At 38.2% G+C, this 14,744-nt stretch overlaps 2 protein-coding genes across 3 annotated transcripts in view; one reads left to right on the forward strand and one right to left on the reverse strand.

Annotated features, from left to right (window-relative positions):
• Fam227b (family with sequence similarity 227 member B) overlaps positions 1-14,744 on the forward strand; it is a 132,177-nt gene that overhangs the window by 23,445 nt on the left and 93,988 nt on the right. The window contains 1 exon segment of the mRNA XM_051183490.1: positions 2,804-2,941. Within this exon segment, the coding sequence (XP_051039447.1) occupies positions 2,804-2,941 (138 nt within the window).
• Positions 7,748-14,744, reverse strand: part of Fgf7 (fibroblast growth factor 7) — a 55,089-nt gene continuing 48,092 nt past the window's right edge. Inside the window, exons 3-4 of one of the 2 annotated variants that reach the window (XM_051183497.1) lie at positions 10,566-10,669; positions 7,748-8,947 (exon numbers count right to left, since the gene is read on the reverse strand). In XM_051183497.1, coding sequence (XP_051039454.1) covers positions 8,753-8,947; positions 10,566-10,669 — 299 coding nt within the window. In that variant the 3' untranslated portion in view covers positions 7,748-8,752. The remainder of the gene's footprint in view (positions 8,948-10,565; positions 10,670-14,744) is intronic. The other variant, XM_051183498.1, reaches the window with a different exon arrangement.

Raw genomic sequence — 14,744 nt, forward strand, 5'->3', positions numbered from 1 at the left:
GGAACTTGGGGGAGTAGCTAGAAGATATAGATAGGAAATGATGAGGGGAGGAGGGATCCATCTATGCAGCCATGGAGAAGCCATTGTTGTTGGGTACAAAACTTCAGTGTGGCTGCTTTAAGGTCACCCACATTTCTGCCCATAACCCCTCACCTATTGCTCTGTAAGTGAAACTGCTACAACCTTTGGTCCCCTGAGTGAATTTTGGGAGAATCATAATTTGGTTTGTTGATAGGACCTTTAGAATGCCTTAGACATGGTGTGTGTATCACCCAGGAAAGGAATCTTAGCAACAAAAGCATAGACAGAAAATGTACCTTAGATTGGGGCATAGTTTCTTAGATGTGAAACAAAAAACATAATTCATAAAAGAAAATTTTGGTAAACTGGATTTCATCAAAAGTAAACTTTAACCTACTCAGAAAGTACATTAAATAGAATTTTAAAAAGCAATCAATAACCTGAATGAAGTATTAAAATTTAGGGGGAAAAACTAACAAAAGAAAACAAACAACCTCCTATTGAAAAATTGGCAATCCAGGTATAGCATATGCCTACAATCCCAGCACTTGACTGTCATATATACAAGATCCAAGTTCAAAATCAAAATAAATAAAATAGATGGAATATTTGAACAAAATGCATTATCAAATAATTTACATGAACCCAAAGAAACTTTCGAGTTGTTATCACAGATGTAACTCAAATAATAAAATCCCAGAGACAGATATTGGGGTTCAAGCTGAAAGATCAGAAAAGCAAAGCATTCAGCCACTAGCTCTTAGCTCTACCTCAGACCAAAATGGATGATCCTGTCACCATGAATCTTCAGAGTACAATGCTGGCAGCACTGCTCTTCACCAAGCTTCAGACTGCATTTCCTAGACTGCTATATTCTTCTCAACCTGGCTGGAGACTAATTCTCACATTAAATCCTTTGCTTCTTCCTTTTATACTTCTTAAATCCTGGGGTTAAAGGAGTGGATCCCAAGTGCTAAGATCACCCTTGTATGAGATGTTTCTCTTTTAGACTGAATCAATTTCATGTATCTCAGTGTGACCTTGATCCATCTACCTGTCTCCTGAGTCCTGGGATTAAAGGTGTGTACTACCACTACCTGGCCTCTATGGCTAGCTAGTGTGGCTGCTGGGAATAAAAGTGTGTGCCACTACAGCCTGGCTCTATGGCTGTGGCTAGCTTTGCATTTTGATATTCAGTTGCTTTATTAGATCATAAACAACATATCACCACACACAGCTGTAATAATTCAGGAAGAAATCATCAGTTCTAGTGACTAAGAGAAGAAGCAAGAAAAAACTCAAACTGAGGAAAGATAAAACAATGTGAATAAGAATATTAAATAATGACTTTCCAGAACACTGAAAATGAAAAATACAAGTTACTTTCAAATATAGAAAGCATGCATAAAATCTCCCCATGAAGTAAGCCAAAAATCAAATGTTCCCCCTCACAAGGAGCATTGTAAATTAAGCACACATGTTGAGTCATTGGATAGAAAGCAATAAATTAGACATATGAACAAACGAAAATGTCTTTATGTGTGTGGAAAATAAGAAATATAAGAAATACTGACCCTCACTCTATATGGAGAGATACCTTGCTCAGCATAGACTCAGGCTGTGTCGGGGGTGGAGAGATGCCTTGGTCCTGACTCAAAAAGATAATGGGACAGACTTAGTAGACTTCCTAGGGGAGGCCTTACCCTCTCTAGCAGATGGAAGGAGGTGGGAGGAGTGGGGGAAGCATGAGGATAAAAGGGAGGGACAACTGGAATTGGAATGTAAAAAACAAATTAATAATAAAGTTTAAAAGCAAAAGAAATATGGGCCCAGATTCACAATACCTGAAGTAGAACAATGATGAATGGATAACGAAAATGTCATGGACTTATATAAAAGAAACTACTACTCAGCTATTAAAAAAAAAATGAAATCTTGCCATTTTCAGCAGCCCGGATGGAACTGGAAGTCAATGGGTGATTGAAATGAGCCAGTCAGAGAACAGCAGATATCATATTGTCTCACTCATTTGCAGAAACCAGAATTGTTTCTTTATAACAGCACAATAGAATGGTGGCCACAGAGCCCTGTAAGCACAGAAAGAGTCTGAATCAGGAGCACCAAAACCAGAAGGAGAAGGCATCACTAATTCTCCTCGGCACTGTAGATTTATCACCACACTATATTAATCATGAACCGTATCTTTTACATTTTATATTTTAACTCGTACTGTTTCTAGAGGTGGCAAATAATTATAGGTATAAGTATTCTGGCTCAACCAATGTAGAGCCCTGGCCATAACCACCCTCTCCTTTGCTGAATTCTTACTACAGATGCTTGACATACTAGGAGCAGGTGCAAAGCAACTGGGGTGAGCTTTGAGCCCTGGAGTCTGCTAGAATGATGGAATGAATACTTTAAAAATGTAGCAGGGCAGTTGCCATGCCCACGGTGTTGCTCTGTCCTAGCCAATCTGAGTCTTCCTACTGTGGTCCTTCGTAGTGTGGCGTTCTTCTCTTGTGAGCAATGAAAAGTAAACAACATTGCCTTAATCAGCTACCCTTTGGCCTTATTATACAACAAACTTTCTATTAATGCCTAATATTTTAAAGCATAATCAACCTATCAATAGCACTCAACAAGTGAAATGCAAAGCATCTGTATATTTTATACAGTGGCAGCTAATAATAAAAATGAACTGATATCTGTATCTAAAGAGATGTAGAAATTTCTACTTTGTTAAAAAGATGTGATTGGCTAAATATACACATTATATTAACAGGTCTAAAGCCTCAGGCCGGCTTTTGGACCCACTGGAGACTAAAAGAACTCTGCACAACCACCATACATGGCAGCAGGCGAGCACCGTTGAAATCAGTGAAAAAGAGGCTCATTTCCAGCCAGGAGCGCATAGCAGCCAGTAAGCAAACTTGACAAATTAGGTGTGAAAAGGTAGCCAACGTTAAGTATATTAGGTCAGTTACTCATCCTGTTTTTCTAACAAGTTGATTTTGTGACAATCCTAGAATATCATTTGATCTATAGATTGCTGCCATAGTGGTGTGTCTTAAGGCCTTTTCCTGTTCTCCTAGTGCAACACTTCTATGTCAGTTTTTGGGACTACAGACATTTCTCATTTTAGGCTGTGTGGTTAACCAGATGACAGCGTGTCTTGCCAGTAGAGAAGTTTAATGTTTTTATTTGGTGCATGTAAATCATATTTCTTTTAGAGTTTAAGTCTTGTTGAATTTTGTCAAGACTTGCCTAAGATTATCAAAATGCTTACATGTGTTTTCTCCTAGAGCTTTCTTGCTTCTATAATTGACTAACTTACTTAATCCACTTGGAATTTATTTTGAGATAAGGAATCTGGTTTTCCCACTTTTTCTTTTCAAAATTATTCATTTATTAAATGGTTCACATAAAGGAAAATTTAAATATCAATTTACTTTGATATATCTTTGTATTTTTCTCCTGTTTCTTGAATTCTATGTACAAAACTACTATACAAAAATCAAAACTCCTAACGACCTCAATTGATGAACTTTTTAAGGTAAATTTATTTCTCTTCTGTTTATACCAAGACTCCTGTGCTAGGAATAGCTTTGGAATGCAGGCTTTATTTCTGACCAGCTTAGTCAGAAAAGGTTCTCTTCGAGAGCAGCAAGCACTTTTAACCACTGAGCCATTTCTCCTGCCTCAAATTAAAATTGCTACTGTTGTTTTTAAAGTGTACAGATAAAGCCCATTGCACCTTCATTACCCTGAAGTCAATACTTTTCTCTTTTCATTGTAAGAAAATACCATAAACATTGAACAAATTAGTAGTGAATTCAGTGATAAATTCAATACATTATTTTTTTATTATTATTATTTGAGACAAACTTCACTGTGTAGCCCTGGCTGTTCTAAAATTGTCTGTAGACCAGGCTGTCCTTGAACTCACAAAGATCTATGCGCCTCTACCTCCCAAGTGCTGGGATTAAAGGCATTCACCACCACTGCCTGGCTAATGCATAATTTATAAAACACATCAGCGCTTAGCAATGACCATTACTAGACAATGAAAGTGATGTAAATGGTAGTGACCACTGTTGCCTAGCAACACAGTGATATAGAAGAGAACTGGTGGGGGGAGGGAAAAGCTGGGAAATGTCAGATGATTTTTATGAAAACCTATAAACATGAAGAGGCCATGGTGGGGAGCTAATGTTTGCAGCTGCAACCAGTGAGGGTGGTGCTTGATTTCCCTCAGGACTAAGAGTTGAGAATAGTGGTTGCCCTGATTAATACCTTGATTACAACTTTATGAAGGCTTGCAGACTGAGGCACCTAGATAATTATAAGATGAAAGAACTGTTGCTTTAGGTAATTTAATTTTCATGTTATATACCACAATAACTAATGCATAGCTGTATCCAGCCAGAGAAAGGAAGAATCACTGTTCATATAACGATACAGGCTTTCAGTAGGCATGTGATGCTTTGGGAAGGGGAACTGTGTCACAGCCAGGAAGCGAATGGGAAGCCAAGGGATGCCTTCTCATGAGAATACTCACCTGGCTTCTTGGAAGACATTGCTTTAAAAAGAAATCACAAAATCACAAACCTTGGTGAGATAGTAGGATTTTGTTATTTCCCACTTTTTGTCAAGTCTCAATTCAAGAGAAAATTAACCTTTTTAAAAAATTCTTCAAAAATGGAGTGCATATGGGATCCTCTGAGAGTCTGATAGAATATGTTCCTGTCATAAGGACCAAAGCTTTGTTGAATGTGGTAGAATGAGCAAAAAGTAACCTGATAATATCACTGAAAGAGTTATATGTGAAGCTTTAACAAGCGTTATCATAGAAAGAACATTCTAAGAGCCCTGGCCATCTGCTTTAAGGTTATCTTAGAAAGGACCACACATGATAATCATCTCATAGTTACATGGGCCCATGTTCATTCTAATAGATTATGTACTGAACATGTGTGTATCCCACACATACACTCACAGGCACATACACACAGAAAAAGAGGCCAGAGTTTTAATGTCTTCCTCTAGCACTCTCTACCTTATCTTTTGAGACGGGGTATCTCTCAGGGCCCATAGCTCACCTATGGCCCATAGTGGCTGGCCAGTGGGCTCTCTGCCTCTTTGCAGCATTAAGAATCGATGGAGTGTTTTGCCTGACCAATAGTCATCCACATTAGGTGTTAAATGCTTTAGTGTTACACTTTTACAAAATAACCTTAGTGTATGCTTTGTTTAACCCTGTATTATTTGTGTTTAAAGTTGGACTATGAAAGATAGGAAATCATTTGTGTCTCATCCACTCCCTTGCAGTAAGTCTCAGATGTCACTCACAGCTCCGGTTTTATTCTCTGGTGTCAACTGGAGACATTTTCATATTAAAGCAAGCACAAGTGTATACCAGAGTGAAATACAAAACTCACATGAATCCTAAGAAATTGGATTTTAAATGAATGTTCTGTTTGAGCTATTATACATGATTTCTTAGGTTCTCACTCTATACTATTCTGAATATTTAGGGGATCACAAATCAGTGTCTCTATAATCACTCCTCATGGTTTTTGACATCCTAAAAAACTAAAAGAAAAAGCTCTAAGTGGTTGGCCCTCTATCTTCCATTCTCTTTTGTATGTAATTGAACTTATAATAACTCGAAGGTCAGCAGTCTACATTATGGCTTGTCTTTGTTGACGTGTTTTAGTTCACTTGTTGAATTGAAATTATCTTTCTGTTTATTGTGTTGACATTCATACTCTTTCACTTAGTCCTTTACCAGTTTTTAGAAACCCACGTGCTGATATGATTTTCTCTTTAAAAAAACATTTTAGAAAATATTTTTATTATAAAACTACCTTATTATAAAAATGCCTTGCATGATGCTTTCCATTTATAAATTTAAAGTCCACATAAAAGTTGCCTAGGAATCAAAGTTGGAAATCACATTCTTTTTCTCCTTTTGAGTCAAATCATAATAGTATCATTATGTACTAAATGAATTGCCAAGTGGATCACAAGTGTTCTCAATGAAAATATGACATCTCAATAGAAATTAAAATCTAACAAAACAATGAGATCATTGAAAATCAAAGTAAGAGGCATGCTAAGTGACCTCGACTGTGGCAAGCTACATCCACCCAGCACCTTGAGTTACTAGAATCTGTTTCCTGATCTATGAAAGAGGAAGGAAGATGAAGGCCAAGATCCAAGATTCTAAATGTTTTTGACTAAAGCAGATTTATTTTCTGAAATTTACAAGTTAAGTTTTTTAAAAAAAATATAGCAAAGTCTATGATTAAACATTAGTGTCCGGGCAGGCTAGATGGATCATCAGTTAAGAAGATGCTCTTGCAAAGGACCCGAGTCAATTCCCAGCACCCTCTTCTGAACTTAATGAGGGCCTGTACTCATATGTACATACCCATAAAGATACACACACACACACACACACACAGAGAGAGAGAGAGAGAGAGAGAGAGAGAGAGAGAGAGAGAGAGAGAGATACATAATTTTAAAATAACAATAAATTTTTAAATAAATGTTTCTGGGCAGATTTTTGTACATGACATATCACTAAGAATAGTTTGACTACTCAGTATTAGTTCTGTTTGATTTGATATTCTAATGGTGTTTTCATAGTAAATAATTTAATGGTAAATCTTGCCACCTTCTATGCATACCCACTTCTGTTTAAGCTCCTGCATGATCATGCTTCATTCTGAGTTTTTAAAACTTCAGTAAGAATAGTTGCATTCCACCTTTCCCTTGGAAACTGTTCATTGAATGGATTCGTGTTTATATGAGTTGATCAGCCAGGCACTGATGAATCAGCCATGTCTTCTTCTACCCTTGATATGTTTCCAAGACTCTAGGTACAGGAGCCTGGGCTAGGAAGCCAGACTAGAAATGTCCTTGAGTTGGATGCTAGGTGTCTATAATATATGTGACAGAGAGCAACACTTCCTACCTTCCAGTAGCCTGGACACTTGAGCAAACTACAATGAAGTTAAGTGATTCTATTATTTTTGTTGACAGGTGCTTTGTCATATAACCTTTACTTATAAGCATATTACTAAATAGTACCTTATGTAATTAAAGAAATTTCAATGAAAATACTTTGAAAATGATATCACAATAAGTAACATGCCAATAATTTAAGTAGCTGTTGGCCTTCCCTTGGTGAGCATGCATACAGTTCTGAGCATGGCAGGGCTATGGAATGAGTCTTCATCTGTCTATTAGGCCTATTGTTTGTGGCCTAACCTAAAGCCTCAGGGTGTCTGGGGCCTCATACTCTGACTACAGCCTCTACCGCAGTTATGTTCTTGCCCCTTGAATGTTGGCATCTTTTGTGTGGCAGATACTTCTAAAGACTATCAGATTGCTACCTTTAAATATACCCACTTCTAAACCACGATTTATTACCATGTATCAAAATATATTCTTACTAAAATCCTTCGCTTTCTTTTACTTATATGATCTGAATTCATTGGCAAAAGTGTTGTGGCAAAATCTTTCCCACATATTTGTATCGTTTGCTGTGAGACATCTATTGTAAGCATGGCTGCAGGCTGTCATTTTTGTCCGCCATCCAACACTTGCTAGCCAAGTGCTATGCGCTAGACTTGGTGTCAGTCACCAGGGGAGGAGAAATCTGCAGTACAGCCAGGAAGTTTTGTTGTTCCCTTGAAATTAAAAGCATATGAAACAGAAACAGCTTCTTAAGGTTTTCTCTTTATAAATAACATAAACTTAAATAACAAAACAATAAAATTCAAATACAACTTAAAGTAGAGTTTAATGCTGTAACCACAGGGGGGAAAGCATGATTATTTGTGGGAAGAACATTATTAAAAGTCGTGTTCCCAAATGTGAATTATACAAAAGATAGATATGTTACTTGAAAAAGACTTAAAGACTTCGGAATTTTATTTTGAGGGATTATAAAATGTTAATTTGTCGTGAGATGAAATACAGTATTATCATCATTACTGCTATTTTATATACAGATTTCTAAAACATCCTGTTAGCAATACCTTTTCAATTTGAGTGGTGTTAGGATTTTATTTTATTTTTTCATTTTAATCAGTACAGGTATGTTCCAATACTGTAATTTTGTAAAACCACCTGTCGATTCCATTCTTTTGTAAAATGTTGAGACCATTCACTTTTCTGAATAAAGCTGAAGTGGATTATAGTTCTCAACACTGCTCATCATCTACGGTTTGTGTGGGCTTGATCATCCTCAAGCATCCCAGCAGGGTTAGGTCTGGCATACCTTACGTAACATCATCTGTATCATTATCATCATCATCATCATCATTATTATTATAGCAGCCATTTTATAAGCAGATAGTGATATTAAATATTCATTATCAGATAGTCAAATCTAACATACTCTTAAGGGTAAATTAATTTAAGAAAAACATCACTATTACTAACATGATTGTACAACCATTTTTACAACTTTTTACAACTTTTAGTTACTAAATCTGATTTCTGTGTATATTCTTCAACTCTTTCTTTAATGCAGTCTTTTAAAATAAACAAAAATGCGCAAGTCCAGCTTGATCAGTTTTCAGTAGTTTTCCAGCCTTTCTTGGTTACTTAAAGAAAGAGAGGGGGGAGAGAGAGAGAGAGGGGGAAAGAAAGAAGAAAAAGTCCACTGTAAGGAAATCTCCCTGCTGAATGAAACTGGTTTCTGAAACACCATATATGATTAGGTTATTGCCATAGGAAGAAAATGGGCCGTTTTTTGTTCTTTCTTCGTTTTCTTCCCTTTGACAGGAAGCCCCTTTTGATTTAAGGCAACAAACATTTCCCCGCCACTGTGTGTCCATTTAGCTGATGCATATGTGTTGTAATGGTTTTCCAGAATAAGTTCTTTGAAGTTGCAATCCTCGTTGCATTCTTTCTGATAAAAAACAAGCACAAAAATAAAACCAAACACAATTATTAAAACAAGTTCTGGAGGAGCTCAAACTAACAGCAAGCAGGTCTGTAGAGGTGAAGTGTATGTAACTTATTTTAAACCTCAGAGTGAGCAAAGCTGACATGGTGTAATGGGTTTGTTTATGTCATGTATTGCCATAGGTCAAAAGCATCTTAAGTTTAACAAAAGATAACATAGTAAACATTTAGTTGTGGCCCTTTGCATAGACAGTTTCTACTTTTTAATGTTGGGATCCCATGTCCATCCATTCTCTGTCTGCCAGAAATTTAGTATAAAGGCTGTAGGTAGCCTCCACATCCTTCAGGTGAGGGACTATTAATAAACTTTATTTCACTTTCTACTGTGTTGCCCTCAATTGTAACAAAAGTTCACCAAGCAGCCACGTGTTCATTTGATTATGCCTCTCTTCAGTAGTTTGCCTGTATAGGCATTATGCAGAGCTACAAGAATGCAAAGGGTGCTAAATAAAGTCTCAGGAATTCACAAGGACGGCCCCCAACTAAGGCCCCTAGCAATAGTGATGAGGGTTTCTGAATTGGCCTTCCCTTGTAATCAGATTCATGACTACCCTAATTGTCATCATAGAGCCTACATCCAGTAACTGAAGGGAGCAGATGCAGTGACCTGCTGCCAAGCACTGGGCTGAGCTCCTGGAGTTCATTTGAAGAGAAGGAAGAGGGATCATATGAACGGGGGGGGGGGGGGGGGGAGTTGTAGTTAAGATCATGACCATGGGGAAAACCACAGACAGTTGACCCAAGCTAGTGGGAGCTCACAGACTATGAACTGACAGCTGGAGAGACTGAACTAGACCCTCTGAACGTGGGTGACAGTTATGTGGTTTGATCTGTTGGGGATAGTAGCACCAGGACATAACCCAGGGGAATGAACTGGCTTTTGGGTGGGATACCTTGCTCAACCTTGATACAGTGGGGAGGGGCTTGGTCCTGCCTCAACTTGCTATTTCAGAATTTGTTGAGTCCCCAAGAAAGGCCTTACCCCCCTCTAAGGAGTGGACGGGAATGGGGGCAGGGGAAGGGGAGAGAGGAGGAACTGGGGTTGGTATGTAAAATGAAAATTTTAAATACAAAGGAAATGAATTTTGCTTTACTATGGTGGGGTGGACTGTCACATATTTTACATCCTAATAAAGCAGAAACAACATGAATGCTTGTAGTTCAAAGCCCATGATTGTGAGACTGATGTCAATTTTTTTCTCAAGAATTTTCAATGTCAGCAATGTGCAAATTGGATGAAGTCTAACAAAAAGAGCTTTAATACTCACAGATGGAAAATTTATGCTTCAGATATCTAAATGCACATTGGAATTTAGAATTGAAAGGACCCTACAGACCAGTTATTTCAAGTCATCTTACAGATGAAGAGTCTAATATCCAGGTAGCTTAAGCAATCTAAGGTCGTACATAAAATATTTTACCTTAATTCTGGGATAATAAAATGTTTTAAGGAAATATTTAACTTGTACCAGTGAAAGAAAATTAATTACAGTTTTCAGGAAGGCATATATTTTTGACAAAAATAATTTGAATAAAAACTCTAAGTTATCAATTATTAGTACCTTTGCATAGAGTTTTCCTTCTTTGTTCATTGCAAGATAATATTCACTTTCCACCCCTTTGATTGCCACGATTCCAACTGCCACAGTCCTGATTTCCATGATGTCTGCAAGGAATCACAGAAACATGTATCAATTATCCACTGATCTTGAGACCTGTTCCCTAACTTGCAGTCACAAACACTAGAGTAATCATTAAACATGGAAGTGCAAACTAAAGATCTTTGTTGCACAGAGAAGGATATCTGGATGCAAAGAAATATTTGCATAATCTGATTTAACCTGTGGAACTGCACTTCTATCCTACCATAATGAGAGTGAAGCTAATATTTGCTGAATTCTTACCATAAGAAATGTTCCATGTTTGAACCTGTCCAGTCATCACCACACACTGTGGGGCAGGCATCCTTGCTACACCTGCTTCGCAGAGGATGCTGCTGATACACAGAGAAGGAAGCAACCTGCCAAAGCCTGACATCTGGCAAGTGGCAAATGTAGAATTTAAGTAGAAAGTGTGGTGAAAAAAAAAGAAAGGAGGGATATACCTAACAATTTTGTTCTTCTGTTTGGCTATATTTTATCTTAAAAATTATTACTAGTAGAATATTTCTTAACTATACTGAAAATGGATATCTTTAAATTTATAAATAAAGCAATTACCAATTGGTAATAAGTAGAATCAACTGTCTTTAAAATATATTGTTTTAAATTAAATGTTTCAATGCACAGAGATGATTCAAAATTTAATTATAAATCCTATTCACATAAATTTGTATACTTTGTAATTAATTTTAAAATCTTTGTGGAATTGATTTTATAAAAAAGACACTTTGCAATGTTACCAGATATTTTCTTTAATCATATATAATAAGAAAAAGGATCAGTGCCTTGCTCAAGCCATCATCAGAGAAGCTTCTTACAGTAGATGGGAATTAACACAGAGACCCACAACTGGCCAATGTACAGAGAGAGACTGTGCAGCCCTCTGTCCTAAATGGGATGTCTTCATCTAACCTCTCCCTTCAAGGCTCAGGGATCTATGCAGAAGAGGAGGCAGAGAGACTGTAAGAACCAGAGGTAACAGAAGACCACAAGGAAAACACAGTAGGAATGATGCACATATCTCACCGAGACTATGACAGCAAGCACAGGGCCTACACAGGCAAGCCTGGTGGACTTCCAGCAACTGAGTGAGGGAAGTAAATGGAGGCCCCCACCCATAGCTACCTGCAGCTGATACCCACTCCAAAGAAAGCAATTCTCCAATGGAGTCTCACTAGGCATACAAACCACACTCCAGGGCAGGTCCCATGCACAGGAGTAACTAGCCAACACAGAACTTACACAATGGTATTTTGATAGATGTTTTGTCTTGGTTTGGGTATTTATTTACTTTGTCTTATTGGTCTTTTGCTTGTATATTTTTTGTGGAAATTGTGTGTATGTTTCTTGTCTTTTTTATTTTTATTTGTCTGTTTCTAAAAGAGAGAAAGGACATGGAGTTGGGGAGATGGGAGAGGTGGGGAAGATCTGGAGGAGTTGTGGGAGGAAATGTGTGTGATCATAAAATTAGTGTAGCTAGTATTTGTCTTCTGTGTGAACAGAAACCCCCTTTGCAATATGCTGCACTCAGCAATAGCCAGATGTACCTAGTGCAACTGTACATCTAAAAACTGGAGTCTATGATGCAAAAGCAAAGGAATATGTATTTTGACTATTTGTGAAGCATTGTTAAATGCATGAAATCCTGTGATTTAAGAGACTAAGAACACAGTCCTGGTTTATGGACTTGAAATAGCTAACGCTCATGTAGAAACATCTTACTTAGAAGACCCACTTTCTGGAGAACATTGGCCTCAAGAGGCCATGGAAATTTTACACATGCTTGCCAAGTTCATGACAGGTTATGATGTTGATGCTGATGCAGTCACACAACATGCAGCAAATCTTTCCTGAGAGCTACTGCTACCAGTCAGGCTCAGTTCAGAGACAAGACCCACCTCAGGCTCTTATGTAACAACTTCACTTTTCTCTAAAGATGCACCAAGGGAAGCAGTGCACCATCACCAGAGCCCCGTGGGGTTAAGCTGACACTCCTGACATGAAGAGAAGGGTACTGAAGGTAACGACTGCACCTCACTTGCAGTTCTACCTTAAAAACAACGTAAATCAGGATGGCTTCTTCAAGTTCCATCCATTTGCCTGTGAATTTCAAGATTCCATTGTTTTTTTTTTTTTTTTCCCCATTAGTAGTATTTCAACATCCTGAGTGAGGTAACCCAGTCACAAAAAGAGGAACATGGTATGTACTCACTCGTATATGGATTTTAAACATAGAGCAAAGGATCACCATCCTATAATTCACACCGCCAGAGGAACTAGGATACAAGGAGGAAGCTAAGAGATTCATTCACACAAGGTCTCTCACAGAAGGGGAAAGGAACAAGATCTCCTGAGCATATTGGGAGTGGGGGGGTGGGGGAGTGAGTGGAGAGAGAGGAGAAAGAGAAGGGAATGAGAGGAGAACATGTGGGACTAGGAAGATTAAGTTGGGGGACGAAAAGATGAGAGCAAAGAGAGAGAGAGAGAGAGAGAGAGAGAGAGAGACCATAAAAGAGGGAGCCATTATAGGTTTGAAGAGAAAACTGACTCTAGAGAAATGTCCTGAGACCTACAAGGATGCCCCCAACTAACAATCTGAGCAACAGTGGAAAGGCTAGCTTAAATGCCCTTCCCTGATAATGAGATTGATGACTAATTTATATGCCATCATAGAGCCCTCATCTAGTAGCAGACACCCACAGCTAAACACTGAGCCGAAGTCCTATAATCCAGTTGCAGAGTGATAAGAAAATGGGGTCAAAACCAGGCTACAGAAACCCACAGAGACAACTGACCTGAACAAGGGGGAGCCCATGGACCCCAGACTGGCAGCTGGGAAACCAACATTGGACAGACCCAGACCCCCTGAACATGGGTCTCAATTAGAAGGCCTGAGCAGTCTAAGGGACCTCTGACAGTGAAACCAGAATGTATCCCTGGCGCATGAAAGGACTTTGGGAGCACATTCCCCATGGAAGGATACTCCCTTATCCTATAAGCAGGAGGGAAGGCCTAGTACCTACTCCAAATGACTTGACAGATTTTGATGATTTCTCCTAGAAGGCATCACCCTACTGTGGAGTAGGGGTGGGAGGGGGTTGTGGGGGCATGAGAGGAAGGGAGAGGGAACTGGGATTGATATGTAAAATAAGAAAAAATTATATATATATATGTGTGTGTGTGTGTGTATGTATGTATGTATGTATGTATGTATGTATGTATGCATGCATGCATGCATGTTTGTATGTAACTATTTAAGAATGTACTGAAGTAGGGTTCTCAGGACTTTACCACCATGAAAAGTTTGCACTATTTTCCTTTTTTCCAAACTACTACTGAATTTTCTGAGAGAAGAGAGTGCATGATCCAAATTCTGGGGTGTGGTATTCGTGGTCAGTTAGGATCAGAGCATGGATGTGTAATGTTCACAAGGTGTTCCTGTATAGGTCAGTTGTCCACACAACACAGCTGTATGGACACAGAGTGATAGTCATTGGTCCTGTGGTATGTGAACTCCTTGTCTTTTAGGACCTGTCATAATTTCCCCCAAAAACTCCCCTGTCCCCTGACTATCCATTGTCTACTGCTGCTCCTGCTGGGCTTTGACACCAATCGGTGATAGAATTGTTAATCTTATTCTTCCTCATGTTAAGATTAAAGATACAAAAAGTAATTGTAAGGATTTTAGCTTGAAATGGGATAAGATTATACTTCAAATGGCCACAATCCTATATTTTCAATTGCATGATAGTAAAAAGAATTTTTCATACCAGGAATTGAACATACCTAAAAGTCATTTGGAGAGATATCATTAAGAAGTATGGGCAGAAATCTACCCTGAATGTTTACTCTGTTATACCCTGCCTGTCAGCTGCGCCCTTTTTAAAATCAAGGAACCCAGGAATGAGAATATTAGCTCTACCACTTTTTTTTTGTTCCCATGTAAATTAGGGATGGTATTCTTTTCAGTATCTACAAAATCTGTAGAATTGTTATCTAAACTTTTTTTTTTTTTTTGCCTCCATCGCAAAACAAGAGTGGGGGAGAGTCTCAGAAAATATAAGAATATATAACTTACTG

The sequence above is a fragment of the Phodopus roborovskii genome, unplaced genomic scaffold, assembly GCF_943737965.1.
Source record: "Phodopus roborovskii unplaced genomic scaffold, PHOROB, whole genome shotgun sequence".
NCBI classification, from domain to species: Eukaryota; Metazoa; Chordata; class Mammalia; order Rodentia; family Cricetidae; genus Phodopus; species Phodopus roborovskii.